At 36.5% G+C, this 14,539-nt stretch overlaps 1 protein-coding gene across 2 annotated transcripts in view; it reads right to left on the reverse strand.

The window, feature by feature from the left end:
• Galnt1 (polypeptide N-acetylgalactosaminyltransferase 1) overlaps positions 1–14,539 on the reverse strand; it is an 83,757-nt gene that overhangs the window by 34,922 nt on the left and 34,296 nt on the right. For both annotated transcript variants that reach the window (XM_090353243.1, XM_090353244.1), the window contains exon 3: positions 10,932–11,106. In XM_090353243.1, coding sequence (XP_090209369.1) covers positions 10,932–11,106 — 175 coding nt within the window. The remainder of the gene's footprint in view (positions 1–10,931; positions 11,107–14,539) is intronic.

A 14,539-nucleotide genomic window follows, 5' to 3' on the forward strand; every position in this document is an offset into this window, starting at 1 on the left:
TTGAAGGTTAATTTTATACTCTGCTACCTTGCCAAAGTTTCGAATCAGCTCAAGCAACTTGGAAGTGGAGTCCATAGGGTTCTTTAAATACAGAATCATGTCATCTGCAAAGAGGGAAAGTTTCACTTCCTCTTTCCCTATTTGGATCCCCTTTATGCTTGCTTCTTGCCTTACTGCTCTGGCTAGAAATTCTAATACTATGTTCAAGAGGAGTGGAGACAGTGGTCATCCTTGTCTCATTCCTGATTTTAGAGGAAATGGTTTTAGCTTTTCGGCATTAAGTATAATGCTAGCTGTGGGTTTGTCATACACAGTCTTTATTATACTGAGAATGTTCCATGGATTTCTAGTTTCTCCAAGGGGTATTGGATCTTGTCAAATGCGTCTATTGAGATAATCATGTGATTCTTGTCCTTGCTCCTGTTGATGTGTTGGATTATATTGACTTTTGTATGCTGAACCAGTTTTGCATCCCTGGGATGAATCCTGTTTGATCATAGTGTATAATTTTTTTTTGATGAGTTGCTGAAGATGGTTGGCCAGTATTTTATTGAGAAGTTTTGCATCGATATTCATCAAAGACATAGGTCTATAATTCTCTTTCTTTGATAAATCTCTGGTTTGGGGATGAGGGTTATAGTGGCTTTGTAGAATGAGTTTGGCAAAGAGCTTTCGTTTTCAATTTCATTGAAGAACTTGAGGAGTATTGATGTGAACTCTGCTTTGAAGACCTTATAGAATTCAGCTGTAAATCCATCTGGCCCTGGGCTTTTCTTGGATGGGAGGTCTCTTATTGCCATTTCTATGTCAGTGCTTGAAAGAGGTCTGTTTAGTTGGATTAGGTCTTCTTGGTTCAGTGTGGGTATGTTAATATTGGCTAGAAATTCATCCATTTCTTCTAGATTCTCAAATTTGTTGGCATAAAGGTTTGGAAAGTATACCCTTATGATGCTCTGGATCTTGGTAATTTCTGTCGTGGTATTACCATTCTCATCTGTGATTTTATTTGGGTGTGCTCCCTTCTTTTTTTGGTAAGATTTGCTAAGGGTCTGTCAATTTTGTTAATTTTTTCAAAGAACCAACTCCTTTGTTTTGTTGATTCTATAGTTTTTTTTTTTTTTTGGACTCCAATTCATTTAATTCTGCTTTGATTTTAATGATTTGCTTCCTTCTACTGGGATTGGGGTTGGTTTGTTGCTCTTTTTCCAAGAACTTAAGGTGCGACATTAAATTGTTAGTTTGTGATTTTTCCAATTTGTTAATGTAAGCCACTCAGAGCTATAAATTTTCCTCTTCCAAGTATTTTAACTGGTCTTTTTAAGGAGTTGTACAAAGGGGTTACAATCCCATTAGTCAGGTTATAACTGCAATGCTTCTTGGGAAATTTCATTCCTTTCTTCACTTTCTTCAATTTGCTCCCTTCATCTATTCCCAAAGGTTACATAATTCATTGTTTACACAATGTGTGCTGAATACAATTATATTTGTTCATCCTTCCTCCCTCCATTCCTGTACCTCCTTTCTGTCCCCACCCCCCACCCCCAAAGTTCACATATCCTGGAATTCACTTTGACAAATAGTATTTAGATCTTCAGAGGATTTATATCTTTGGAATCCTCCTCTGCATATACCCTTTTTTTAGTCAATTTATATGTAAGTGCATAGAGCCCTATATGTTATCATGTCTAGTTATAATTTAGATATAGCTTCCATATATTAGGGGAAAATGTGCTAGTTATCTCGCTGGGCTTGGCTTACTTAACATGATTTGTTCTAGGTCCATTCATTTTCCTACAAATGGCATATTATTCATATCTAATGGATGAGTAAAATTCCATTGTGCATATGTACGACATTTTCTTGATCCACTCATCTATTTTTTTTGGTCAGTTAGGGGACTTGAACTCTGGGCCCAGGCACTGTCTCTGAGCTCTTCAGCTTAAGGCTATTACACTACCCCTTCAGCCACAGTGCCACTTCCGGTTTTTTGGTGGTTACCTAGAAGTTAGAGTCTCTCAGACTTTCATGCCTGGACTGGCTTTGAACTGTGATCCTCAGATCTCAGTCTCCTGAGTAGCTAGGATTATAGGCTTGAGCCACTGTGCCTGGCTCCACTCATCTACTAAAAGGCATCTAGACTGTTTTTGTAACTTGTGAATAGTTCAGCAATGGGTGTGGATGTTCAAGTGTCTTTACTAATCTTGATTTGTAATATTCTAGGTAGATTCCTGAAAGTGGAATAGCTGGATCATAGGAATTTCGATGTTTAGTTTTTTGAAGAATCTCCAAATCAGCATCCAGAGTGGTTGTCCTAGTTTACATTTCCACCAGCAGTGCAGTAGGGTACCTTTTCTCCATATTTTGCCAGCATTCAAATTCTTGATGTTGGTCAAGAATGATGTGATGCTGATGTGATGGAATCCTAACATTGTTTTGATTTGCATTTCCTTCATGACCAGAAATGTTGAGAATTTCCCTATGTCTTTACTGGCCATTCTTACTTCTTCTGGGAAGTCTCTATTTAGCTCCCTTGCCCCTTCATTGATGGTTTTATTAATGATGGGGCTAGTTTCTCAAGCTTATGTATTTTGGATATTAAGTCCTTACTATATGATATATAGCTGGTAAAGATCTCCCAGTCTGTTTGTTGTCTTTCTAGTTTAGTAACTATGTCCTTTGCTATGCAGAAACTTTTTAGTTTGAAGTAGTTTCATGTTTGCCGTAGATTCCTTAGTATGGAAATTTTAAATTTTGATAAAGTTCAATTTATCAATTTTTTTCTTTTAGATAAATATAGGAATGATCAATAAGTATGTGAAAAAATCCTCAATATAATTAGTGGGAAAATGAAAATCAGAACAGCAAGGGACATTTCATATTCTAAAATGAGTATAAGTAAAAAGACAGCAAAGAAGCATGATGGAGGATATGGTAAAACTAGAACACTCCTCACACTGGTGAGAATGTAAATGATACACCCACTTAGAGAGCAGTTTGCCACTTTCTAAAATGTTCAAGTTACCAATTCTATTCCTACGATTCTCAAGAATGAACACTTATTTTCCCAAACATTCTCATCAACATTATTTATAAACGCCAGCAAAAAAAAAAAAAGAATCACCTGGTGGCAGGTGAAACAAAGTACAACATATACATAATGGAATAATTCTGGATAATATAAAGAATCAGGGACATATATTAAAATTAGGTGAACCTCAAACATTACCCTCAGGGAAATAGCCCAGTTACCAAAGACTACTCTTAATACCAATAACTCAAGCCTGAAACTGACAAATGAACGAAGAGTGGTAACAAATGTACAAGAGAGATCTTTTAAGGGTTATGCAATTTTTTCTAAAACTGGTAACAGCAGCAGACTCTGATTATACTTATATATTTCAAATAATAATTATTTGGGAAGATATAATAAGCATGTCCCATGTTATCTTACCAAGAAGAACTGTATATCTGTATAAAATTCACATGGCAGATATTTGAGGAGATTCTAAAATGTAAATGTAGGTGGTTCATTGGTGAAGGAAACCAGAACTCCTAGTTTCACTTAAATCAGTGAAGCACTTTTCATTCTTTACCACTAGCCAACCCAGTCAGAATAGTATAAAAACTGGAAACACAGTCTAAAAACTGGAAGTGTTCACTACATGCACCAAAGGCTCTAAGAGCAGCCCTTTCGGTCTCAGGAATGAAAAGCGGGTTTCTTATAGTTGGAATAGACAAAATGTATCATTTCCTCCATTTTTCCTTTCTTCCCTACTCCAGCAAGCTTGAGAAATGATTACTCATCCTATGGTAGATGGACTATACAGAGAGATCAGTACTCTCTGGCCAGTACTTTATATATTTTTACCTTGCTTTTTAATTTTTAGTTTGATCCAAGTCATTTTATATATATACTTAAAAACTCAAAACTCTCAAACACAGTTGTTTTTTTCAAACACAGTTGTTTTTTTTTGAAACACAGTACCTTTCAATTCTATCACTTGTTTCTGGAGGTAAATAGTTCCAAAATTCTAAATACTATCTATTTTTACTTCTTGACTTTTTAATTCTTAGTTATTAGCTTCCTTTTACAACTATGAATATTTCCTTCCACACCCTAACACATATCTTCCTAGTCTCTCACTGTAGTTACACTATAAGCACTGCTGATGTCACTGCTGAATGTTTATATTAGAATTATGTGAAACATTTTATGAATACTGAACTTCAATAGTCCCCTCCATTTTATCCTGGGATATTTGGGATTGGGAGAAAATTTGTTAGTTTTTAAACAGGTGAAAATGATTTTTGCTCATAAGTACACTATTAAGTAAAAGATAGACTATAAAACACTATTATAAGAGAATGAAAGGCTTACTGACACAGGAAATTAACTATGTGGTCTGAGAATTTCAGTGACTACTTCAGGTGCAGTTTCTGTAAACAAAGGGGTTATTAATCCTTGCATAAGATAGCACCCATTTATCTCACACAGAGCTAACCACACAAATATCTAAGAATTCAGGAATGTGGAGTAGCACAAGTTGCCTGGTACTTGCTATTGCTATTATTTTTCGATTGTTAAACATCAGAATTCCTAACCCTCACGGCACTGAAAAGGTCTGAAACTCTCGGTGACTCTCTGCTGACTTAGTTTTTAATTAGGCTTTATATTAAGAGTTTCAGGTACATTATTCCATTTATACTATCAATAATCCTACAACAAAGGTATTGTTTGCCCAACTTTATAAATAAGGAAACTAAGGCTTAGAGTAACAGAGTAACTTACTCAATGGGATAGCCTGTAAATAGTAAAACTGTAACACGACAAAAATTGTGCTATTCAATAAACATCCATAGATATCAAATATTATAGTATGGAAGAATCCAGAAAATAATTTTCAAGATGTTTCAGAATTTACACATATCCAATGAATATACATATATCCAATCCATAATTGTAAGATTTCATGTATTTTTTCATGGGTTTTCTTTTTTTTCCAATTTTTTTTATTGTATTTAATAAAAGGGTAACATGATATTTGCCAGATAGAAGGTGCATTAATTCACATACATTGATACCCTTCCACATGTCTTGGTCCCTTTACTCTCCTCCCCACTCCCCTCTTGGTTTTCCCCCCTTCCCTGTCCAATTTCAAGTAACCAAATACAAATGTATCCAATATATCAGATAACCAAGTGAGATATTGTGTCAATATGAGATAACAAAGGAACAGCAAAAGAGATGAGATAACACAGCACATTAAGGACAGCAATCATTCATCATATGGCTTTCGTTTCAATATCCTAGAGGTCCATTCAATTAGCTTCATACTATATGGCCTTATGTATCAAGTTTTTGCTCTATTGCAAATCTCTGCTAGTAGAGCCCAAGGTTTCTACAGGTTATGATGAATGAGGGAAACCACTGAGCCTAAGTTCCTTTGAGTCTGGCTTACTTCACTTAATATGATTTTTTCTAAGTCTTTCCATTTCCTAACAAATGGGGTGATGTCGTTTTTTCTGACAGCAGCACAGAATTAGAATTCCATTGTGTACAAATACCACATCTTGTGGATCCATTCATCAACTGAGGGACATCTAGGTTGGTTCCATATCTTTGCTATGGTGAATAATGCTGCAATAAACATTGCTGTGCTAGTGGATTGAGTATGCCCTAGTTTCTGGATGGTTGGGTAAAGGCCAAGTAGTGGAATTGCTGGGTCATAGGGAAGCTCTATGTTTAGCCTTTTGAGGCACTGCCATACTGCTTTCCATAGTGGTTGAACGAGTTTACACTCCCACCAGCAGTGTAGTAGTGATCCCTCCTGGCCACATCCCCTCCAGCATCTATTGTTATTACTTTTCCTGATCCTGGCCATTCTAACTGGAGTGAGGTGGAATCTTAGAGTTGTTTTGATTTGCATTTCTTTTATGATCAGAGACGTTGAGCATTTCTTCATGTGTCTATAGGCCATTTTTGTTTCTTCTTCAGAGAAGACTCTCTTTAAGTCTTTGGCCCATCTTTTAATGGGATGGTTGTTACTTTGGAGATTAGTTTTGGAGTGATTTAATTTTTTGAGCTGTTGATATATTTTAGATATGAGGCCTTTGTACGTTGTATGGTTGGTGAAGATCTTCTCCCACTCTGTAGGCTTCCTAACTAATTTACTAGCTATGTCCTTTGCCATACAAAAGCTCTGCAGTTTAATGCAGTCCCACTTATCCAGCCTTTCTCTGATTTGTTGTGATTCTTGGTCCTTATTAAGAAAGTTTCGACCTGTGCCAAGGTGGCCTAGTGTATCTCTATTCCTTCTTGTAAAGTTTTCAGTGTGTCAGCTCTTACCTTGAGGTCTTTGATCCATTTCCAGTTAATTCTAGTGCAGGGTGACAAAGAAGGATCCAACTTTAGTTTTCTGCAGGTGCTTAACCAGTTCTGCCAGCACAACTTGTTGAAGAGGCTATCTTTCTTCCATTCTATCTTTCTGGCTCCCTTGTCAAAGATTAGGTGGCCATAGGTCTGTGGTTTAATATCTGGGTCCTCAGTTCTATTCCATTGGTCTTCAGGTCTGTTCTTGTGCCAGTACCAAGCTGTTTTGATAATTATTGCTCTGTAATAGAGTCTAAAGTTTGGTATTGAAATTCCTCCTGTGCTGTTCTTTCTGCTAAGAAGTGTTTTTGCTGTACGGGGTTCTTTTATTATTCCATATGAAATTTTGAATTGCCTCTTCTATTTCTTTAAAGAATGACATTGGGATATTGATGGGTATTGCACTGAATTTGTAGATAGCCCTTGGCAAGATTGTCATTTTCACGAGGTTGATTCTTCCAATCCAGGAGCATGGGAGGTTTTTCCATTTCCTTAGTTCTGCTTTAATTTCCTTTTTCAGGGTTTTAAAGTTTTCATCAAAAAGGTCCTTTACATTCTTAGTTAAGCTAATTCCTAGGTACTTTATTTTCTTTGAGGCTATTGCGAAAGGAGTTGCCTTCCTGATTGTTGCCTCGTTACTCTCACTGTTGGCGTAGAGGAAGGCAGCTGATTTTTGAGGGTTAATTTTATAGCCTGCTATCCTTCCAAAGTTTTGAATCAGCTCAAGGAGCTTGGGAGTAGAGTCTATAGGATTCTTTAAATACAAAATCATGTCATCTGCAAACAGGGATAGTTTTACTTCCTCTTTCCCTACTTGGATCCCCTTTATGCTTGCTTCTTGCCTTATTGCATTGGCTAGGAATTCTAATACTATGTTAAAGAGGAGTGGAGAGAGTGGGCATCCTTGTCTCGTTCCTGATTTTAGAGGGAATGGCTTTAGCTTTTCGCCATTAAGTATAATACTAGCTGTGGGTTTGTCATACACAGCCTTTATTATATTGAGGAATGTTCCTTGGATTCCTAGTTTCTCCAGAGCTTTTAACATAAAGGGGTGTTGGATCTTGTCAAATGCCTTTTCCGCGTCTATTGAGACAATCATGTGATTTTTGTCCTTGCTCCTGTTGATGTGTTAAATTATATTAATTGATTTGCGTATGTTGAACCAGATTTGCCTCCCTGTGATGAATCCTGTTTGATCATAATGTATAATTTTTTTGATAAGTTGTTGTAGACGGTTGGCCAGTATATTGTTGAGAAGTTTTGCATCGATGTTCATCAAAGAAATAGGTCTATAGTTCTCTTTCTTTGATGAATCTCTGCCTGGTTTGGGGATGAGGGTTATACTGGCTTCATAGAATGAGTTTGGTAAAGAACCTTCATTTTCAATTTCGTTGAAGAGCTTGAGGAGTACTGGTGTGAGTTCTGCTTTGAAGACCTTATAGAATTCAGCAGTGAATCCATCTGGCCCTGGACTTTTCTTAGGTGGAAGGTCTCTTATTGCCATTTCTATTTCAGTGCTTGAAATAGGCCTGTTTTGTTTTGCTTTTCTTTTCTTTTTTTTTTTGGTGCCAGTCCAGAGGCTGGAACTCAAGGCCTGGACACTGTCCTTGAGCTTTTATGATCAGGGTTAGCTCTCCACTTCTTGAGCCACAGCTCCACTTCTGGCTTTTTGGTGGTAATTGAAGTTAAGAGTTTTATGGACTGTCCTTCCTGGACTGGCTTCAATCTTCTGATCTTAATCTCTTGAGTAGCTAGGATTACAGGTGTGAGCAACTAGCCTGGCAATTTTCCATGTATTCTTTGTCATCTACTAAATTTAATCTGTCAATAGTTTTACCAATGACATGTCAGTATTTCGTAAGAAATCTGGCCTCTAGTCAAGTAGTGACTAGCAAAGTTACAAAATTTCTCCTATGTTCTTTCATTTAGATTAAGATCAGCTGAGATTACCATAAAAGTGATAATGAAGTAAGAGCATGTTTTGTCATCAGACCAGGAACAAATTTCATTTGGGTCGTTTACCATATATACTTCGAACAAATCATTTAATCTAGGTCCAAGTTTTCCAATCAATAAACCAGACAAACTACTTCTGCTTTACTCAACTGTTTAAATACAATAATGTGCATGATGCTGGATACATAATTGAATACTAATAGTGTTATTACTACTTTTTAAATGTCTAAGAACAATTACATAAGATGGATTTGGTATTTGAAGAACTTGGAATTTCTTTTAAACCTCTTTAAGATCACAAAAGACAACCAATGACTGTTACTTAATGGTGGGACAATGTTGTCTTCCCTCTAGTTTCCATCAGAAAATATGCCCCTTGAGATCTATAAGGCAGTAAAAGTTCCTGGCAGATAAGATGATCTGGACATAAGCTCACACCCTAGAACAGAAAAGCCAGGCTTTTCTGGATTCCAGAAGTAAAACAAATCACACACTAGGAGCAGCTACATACTAATTGTCCTTTTATCTTACGAGACATTGCCCAGCTTTGCCCAGCAGAGTGTGGCTAGTTTAAGGCTAACCTGTATTAAACGTTAAGCCATACTTAACATTTTGCTGTGAATTCACTGTAGAAAGCAGGCTGTGAGCAGGAAAAAACAATTGAGTGGGGCTGGAAAAGCCCATTGGAGTTATTTTCCCCTGAGAACCACCCTATAACACAGAGATCATTCCCCCAAACAGAGGCCTACGTGTCAGGAAGTGTTCAAATCACTACACAATTCCTAACAATTATGCTGGCTATTTTACAGATAAATATTTTGATTTATAGAAGAATCTGGTAGTTTGAAGATATTTATTAGATAACATAGTAAGTTGATTAGTCCTTTGCTAGACTCAACATCCAGAACTACATTAATGTACATACACACATTCATTTCTTTCTCTATTTGTGTCTCTCTTTCCAAACACTCTTTCTGGTCATTTCAGTATACGTCTCCTATTTTACTGAGAATATTACTCATATTACTTTATCTCTTCAAATCTGAATCGTTAACAAATCGTCAGCTATATATTTTCACAAAGGTGATTATTTATTCTAAAATATCAATGTCTACAGGACATTTTCTCTACAACAAGTTCAATTTAGCCAATTAATATTCTTCAATTTCTTGTTGAGAAAAGTCTGGTTGCTAGCATTAGTAGGAACCATTCAGCAAAGATTCTCAGCAGACAGAATGTACTTAGTTGACCACTTGATTAATCCATTTGTTTTCCACATAAGTCCCTTGCTTTTAACTGTACCTGTTATCCTCTAGTTCAGATACCTTGTGTGACCTTATTCATACAGACTAACTAGACCTCATAAATTGCTGATAGAGGAGTGTGTACTAACACTCTGGAAAACAAGTTTCATAGAACATGCAAGAACAATAAAAACATGTAAGCTATTCTCTTTTCCCCAATGTACATTACATAGAAGTTAGAGTTTAAGTCCTCTAAAAAGGGTGCTTAAATTACTACCACAGTCAAAAAATCAGAAACAAACTAAAAATCTAACAATGTGAGTAAACTCTAGTTTATTCATATAACCAACAATTTGCAATGTAAAAGAATATGCTGATACATACAGTAATATGAATCTCAAAGACATAAAAGAATATACACATGAACCCAGTTATAGAAAGTTAAGGAAAAGACAATCTTTACTTAGGGAGGTCAAAACAATTGGTTACCTCTAGGAGAATTAACTGGGAAGAAGAATAAACTTTCAGGGGTGAAAGAAATGCTTTGTTTAGGAAGCGGCGCTGTGGCTCAAGGGATAAGGTGGTAGCCTTGAGCTGAAGAGCTCAGGGACAACACCCAGGCTCAGAGTTCAGGTCCCACGATCGACGAGAAAAAAATTAAAAAAAGAAGAAATGCTTTGTTTAGTGTGAGTCTTCACACAGGTGTGCAGACATATAAAACTTCAGTAAGCTGTACACATATTTCACTGCCAAAAGTTATACAAAAATAGAAACTTTTTGTAAAAATTTAAATGGAATAATTTTGTAAAAATATTCTGGCAACAATGTTTTGAATCCCCTATTAATATATTAAACAACTACCTTCCCAATTCCTGAAATAGTTACTGTATCAATAACATCTTGAGGTATTATTTACCAGCACTGAATTATGCTTTAAGTATAATAAGTAGTAACTTAGTAAAACAACATTGATTTAAAAACACATGCTAGGTCCTGGATCCCCTTGTGGCCCAAGGACAGTGTCCAGGACCTGAGTTAAAGCCCCAGAATTAGCAACAAACAAAAACCAAAAAAACAAAACAAACAAACAAGAACAACCAGATATTACGTGTGTGTGTGTGTGTGTGTGTGTGTGTGTGTGTGTGTGTGTGTGTGTGTGTGTGTCTTGTGTGTGCTGGTTCTAGGGCTTGAACTCAGGGCCTGGGTGCTGTTCTGAGCTTTTGTGTGCACAGGCTAGCACTCTACCACTTGACTCACAGCTCCATTTCTGGCTTAGATATTACGGTTTTTAAGTGAGATTTATTGGGAATGCTGAGCATATTTTCCATTCACATATGGTCACGGCAATACCAAGTACTTACCCTTCTAACCTAACATCTGGTAAGGATCTGTTGAGTGCAATCATCTCACTTGCCATTAAGTTGAACTGGTTGATTTTAAACATCTCTTTCATCTTTTCTTGATCCTCTTTAGGAATGACGACTGGTTTACCCATTTCTCCAGGACCTTCATGAGGCTTTTGTATTGGCTCTAGAACTAAGAATAAGGAGTAAACTAACATTGATTTCACAGAAACTGATTCATGCCTATTTAATAACATTTGAGTTAAAACTGTACCCTCAAAAACCACAGCCAAATTCCAGCCCTGATTATAAATATCCTTCTATTATTGGTGTCTAATTCTAGTTTAGATGATACTTTAAAGAAAAATTAAAATAGAAATACTTTATACTGCTCAACTTTCAAACTAAGAGTACTAAGTTCATAAAAATACCATCTAACAATGTTTATGCTTGAGATAAACAAAAAATCCTGACATTGGACAGGCTCTTGGGCCCAACTACTGGTTCACAGGGAATAGAAAAGACAGGGGTATAAGAAACATTAAAGGGAGCCAGGTGCCAGTGGCTCACCCCTGTAATTCTAGCTATTCAGAAAGGTGAGATCTGAGGACCACAGTTGAAAGCCACGGGGCAAGAAAATCCATGAGACTCTTTATCTCCAACTAACTGCCAAAAAACTGGAAGTAGAGGGGTAGCTCAAGTTGTAGAGCCCTAATCTTGAGCACAAAAGCTCAGGAACAGTGTCAAGGCCCTGAGTTCCAGGATAGATGCACATGTGCCATGAACACACAGACACACACCCATACCCACATGAAATGTTAAAGGAGATGCAAATCCTGACAGAAACTAGAAAAAAGATCCAATTTCTTCTTCAACAGCAACAACAAAATGAGTTTAAAAGAAAGGAAGGAAAGGGCTGGGAGTGTAGCCTAGTGGTAGTGTGCTCGCCTGCAGGCACAAAGCTCAGAAAAAGCCAGAAGTGGCGCTGTGGCTCGAGTGGCAGAGCATTAGCCTTGAGCAAAAAGTGTCCAAGGACAGTGCCCAGGCCCTGAGTTCAAGCCCCAGACTGGCCAAAACAAACAAACAAAAAAAGAAAAGAAAAAGGAGGAACGGAGGGAGGGAGGGAGGGAGGGAGGGAGGGAGGGAGGGAGGGAGGAAGGAAGGAAGGAAGGAAGGAAGGAAGGAAGGAAGGAAGGAAGGAAGGAAGGGAGGGAGTATCCATACTACAGGATTAGCCATGAGTTGACAGGTGTTAATTTTTAGGACTGGGGATTAACCCCAGGGGTTGCCTAGCAAATGACTGACCCCTTTAACTAAGTCCCCAACTTATGAGATGAGAATTAAACTACTTATTTTAATGTATGTACTTTAACAAATAAATGTACTTTAATAAGTCTTTTAAATTTCTAACTTGTAACTTTGTTCTACTTCTATGAGAAAAATACAACTTTGGGGGAAAAATTACTAAAAGAGAGGCAAAGATCATTTCTTCCACACTTTTCTATCTTATTACCCAACTATTGCCTTTACTGCCTTTACATATTTCTCCTACTTCAAAACATTTCCCCCATGTTTTGATGTCTCTGAAATTGGAATTTTGCTTACAGTAATTGGAATATTTTTGCTTTTAGAGTGTCATATAAGTATTATATAAACAGAAGTACAATATTGTGAAATGCATCATGGCATCTCATTTTTTAAATACCAAAATATGATCTGTAACTAAACTTATTGGTAACACTGCTACTTCAATATCTTTGCCAATTTCAACCACTGTTCCAACCTTCTGTTCACTTTATAAAATGCTAAAATACTTAATGCAATTATAGTAGGGTGGGGAACATTCATACAAAGCTTGTAAAATCATTGGTACATAATGGGACAGATACATATGCTTCCCGTTTTTAGTTGCTTTTTTTTAAATCTTATTGTTGGGGTAATTTATAGCGGGGTTACAATTACATTCGTCAGGTAGTAGGTGCGTTACTTCTCTCACATTGATACCCCTTCTCATCTTTTTGTCCCCGTTTCACTCTCCCCATATGTGCTCGTTATATGCTTCCTGTTTGCTACCAGTGACCATCTGCCTGAATTGATACTTTTGTATGGACCACAAATTATGTTATAAATATAAGTGGTTTGTGGCAGAAAAAATCTTATTCTTATATACTAATATTTTCCATTTTTAATCATTGAATTTTTTTCTGTAAGTAGTGATCTCAATGTTCCCTAATGTTTGACAGTTGAAATAATTTCTAATATATAAATATTTCAAAATCAAGTGCATTAGTAGCATGATAATCAATTCCTATTTAAAACTGAGTCTCTAAGAATACTGTATATTCTATGCAATAGCTAAATTATAAATTGGGTAAATATGCTAAATCTGGAAAACCCTACAAGTAGTAAAAAATTCTCCCAGGTCATAACCCATACCAGTCTTGTTATTTTGACTGTTTTAGATCATCTCCAGTATAAAAAGAGAATTTATAATTATTTGATACCTACCCCTCTGAAATTACCAAAGATGTCCCTTTAGTACTTAGAGAACGTAAAAAACAAGTAAAGAAAGGTAAGAACACCAGAAACTGTCTTTAAAGGGCATTAGCACTAACAACTCTAAGTAATTGTACAACAAAAGAAGACATTTTACTAAATGTTACCTTGTAACAGAGCTGAATGTTCAGAAATAAGATTCTTACAACACTACAATCATTAGTTACTCCTTATTTCCTTTTGCTTTTGTTTGTTTTTGCTCTTTAGCTTTCAAATGCCATAAAAAATAAAACTTCTGGAAGACCCGTGTTCCATCAAGAGAGATTATTTTTAGTTACAGAGGTAAATGCTAATCCTGATACAAAAGCTTATATCCTTGGTGTTATTATAAAACATACTACTTTTCCCATCCACTTTAGTAAAAAGAACTCTTCAGAGGTTTCACAGGAGTTTTGTCACCAGTGGAACGAGAGCAACAAGCATCGGGGAGCTGATGCAACTCCTCAGGCCCCCTCAGCAACCACTACACTGAAAGTTCATACATTAAGGTAGAATTTTCAAGCTATCCCTCTTCCCTACCAGTTCTCCTTCTTTCCCTTCAACTCCTATGCATGTCCTCCTTTGGCCTCTAGACTGTTTTTTGAAAAGGAATTTTGTCTTGTTGCTAATCAGCTGAACTAGTAGGATTTCATATATTGCCCAGCATTTACCAGAGCTTTGAAATCATTTATTAAAGTGAATCTCCACATGCTACAAAGCCCTTTGAACCTTTGCACCATAAACTCCCAGGAGAGGTGGCAGTGAATGAAAGCAGGGGAAAGTTTATATACAGTATCCCAAGTTTTGGCCAGTGAATAGGAATATTTGTTCTTTGGTTTAGAAGTAGACAAGGGAGTAGTAACAACAGTTAAGGTGACCATGGTTTGTCACCAAGTAAAATTATTAAACAACAGAGCCATAAATATCATGTAAGTTGATAATCTAAATAAAAACTTAATAGAGAAGATGAAAATTAAAAGAAGTTAGGGGTCAGTCGAGGAATTATAAGCACCTAATGCTAGCCAGTAAATATAATTTAAGGCAAATTTCTCAAGAGTAAATGAACAGAATTTGTTATATAAGCCTAACTC

This window comes from Megascapheus bottae, chromosome 19 (genome assembly GCF_031878675.1).
Source record: "Megascapheus bottae isolate mThoBot1 chromosome 19, mThoBot2.hap1, whole genome shotgun sequence".
NCBI classification, from domain to species: Eukaryota; Metazoa; Chordata; class Mammalia; order Rodentia; family Geomyidae; genus Megascapheus; species Megascapheus bottae.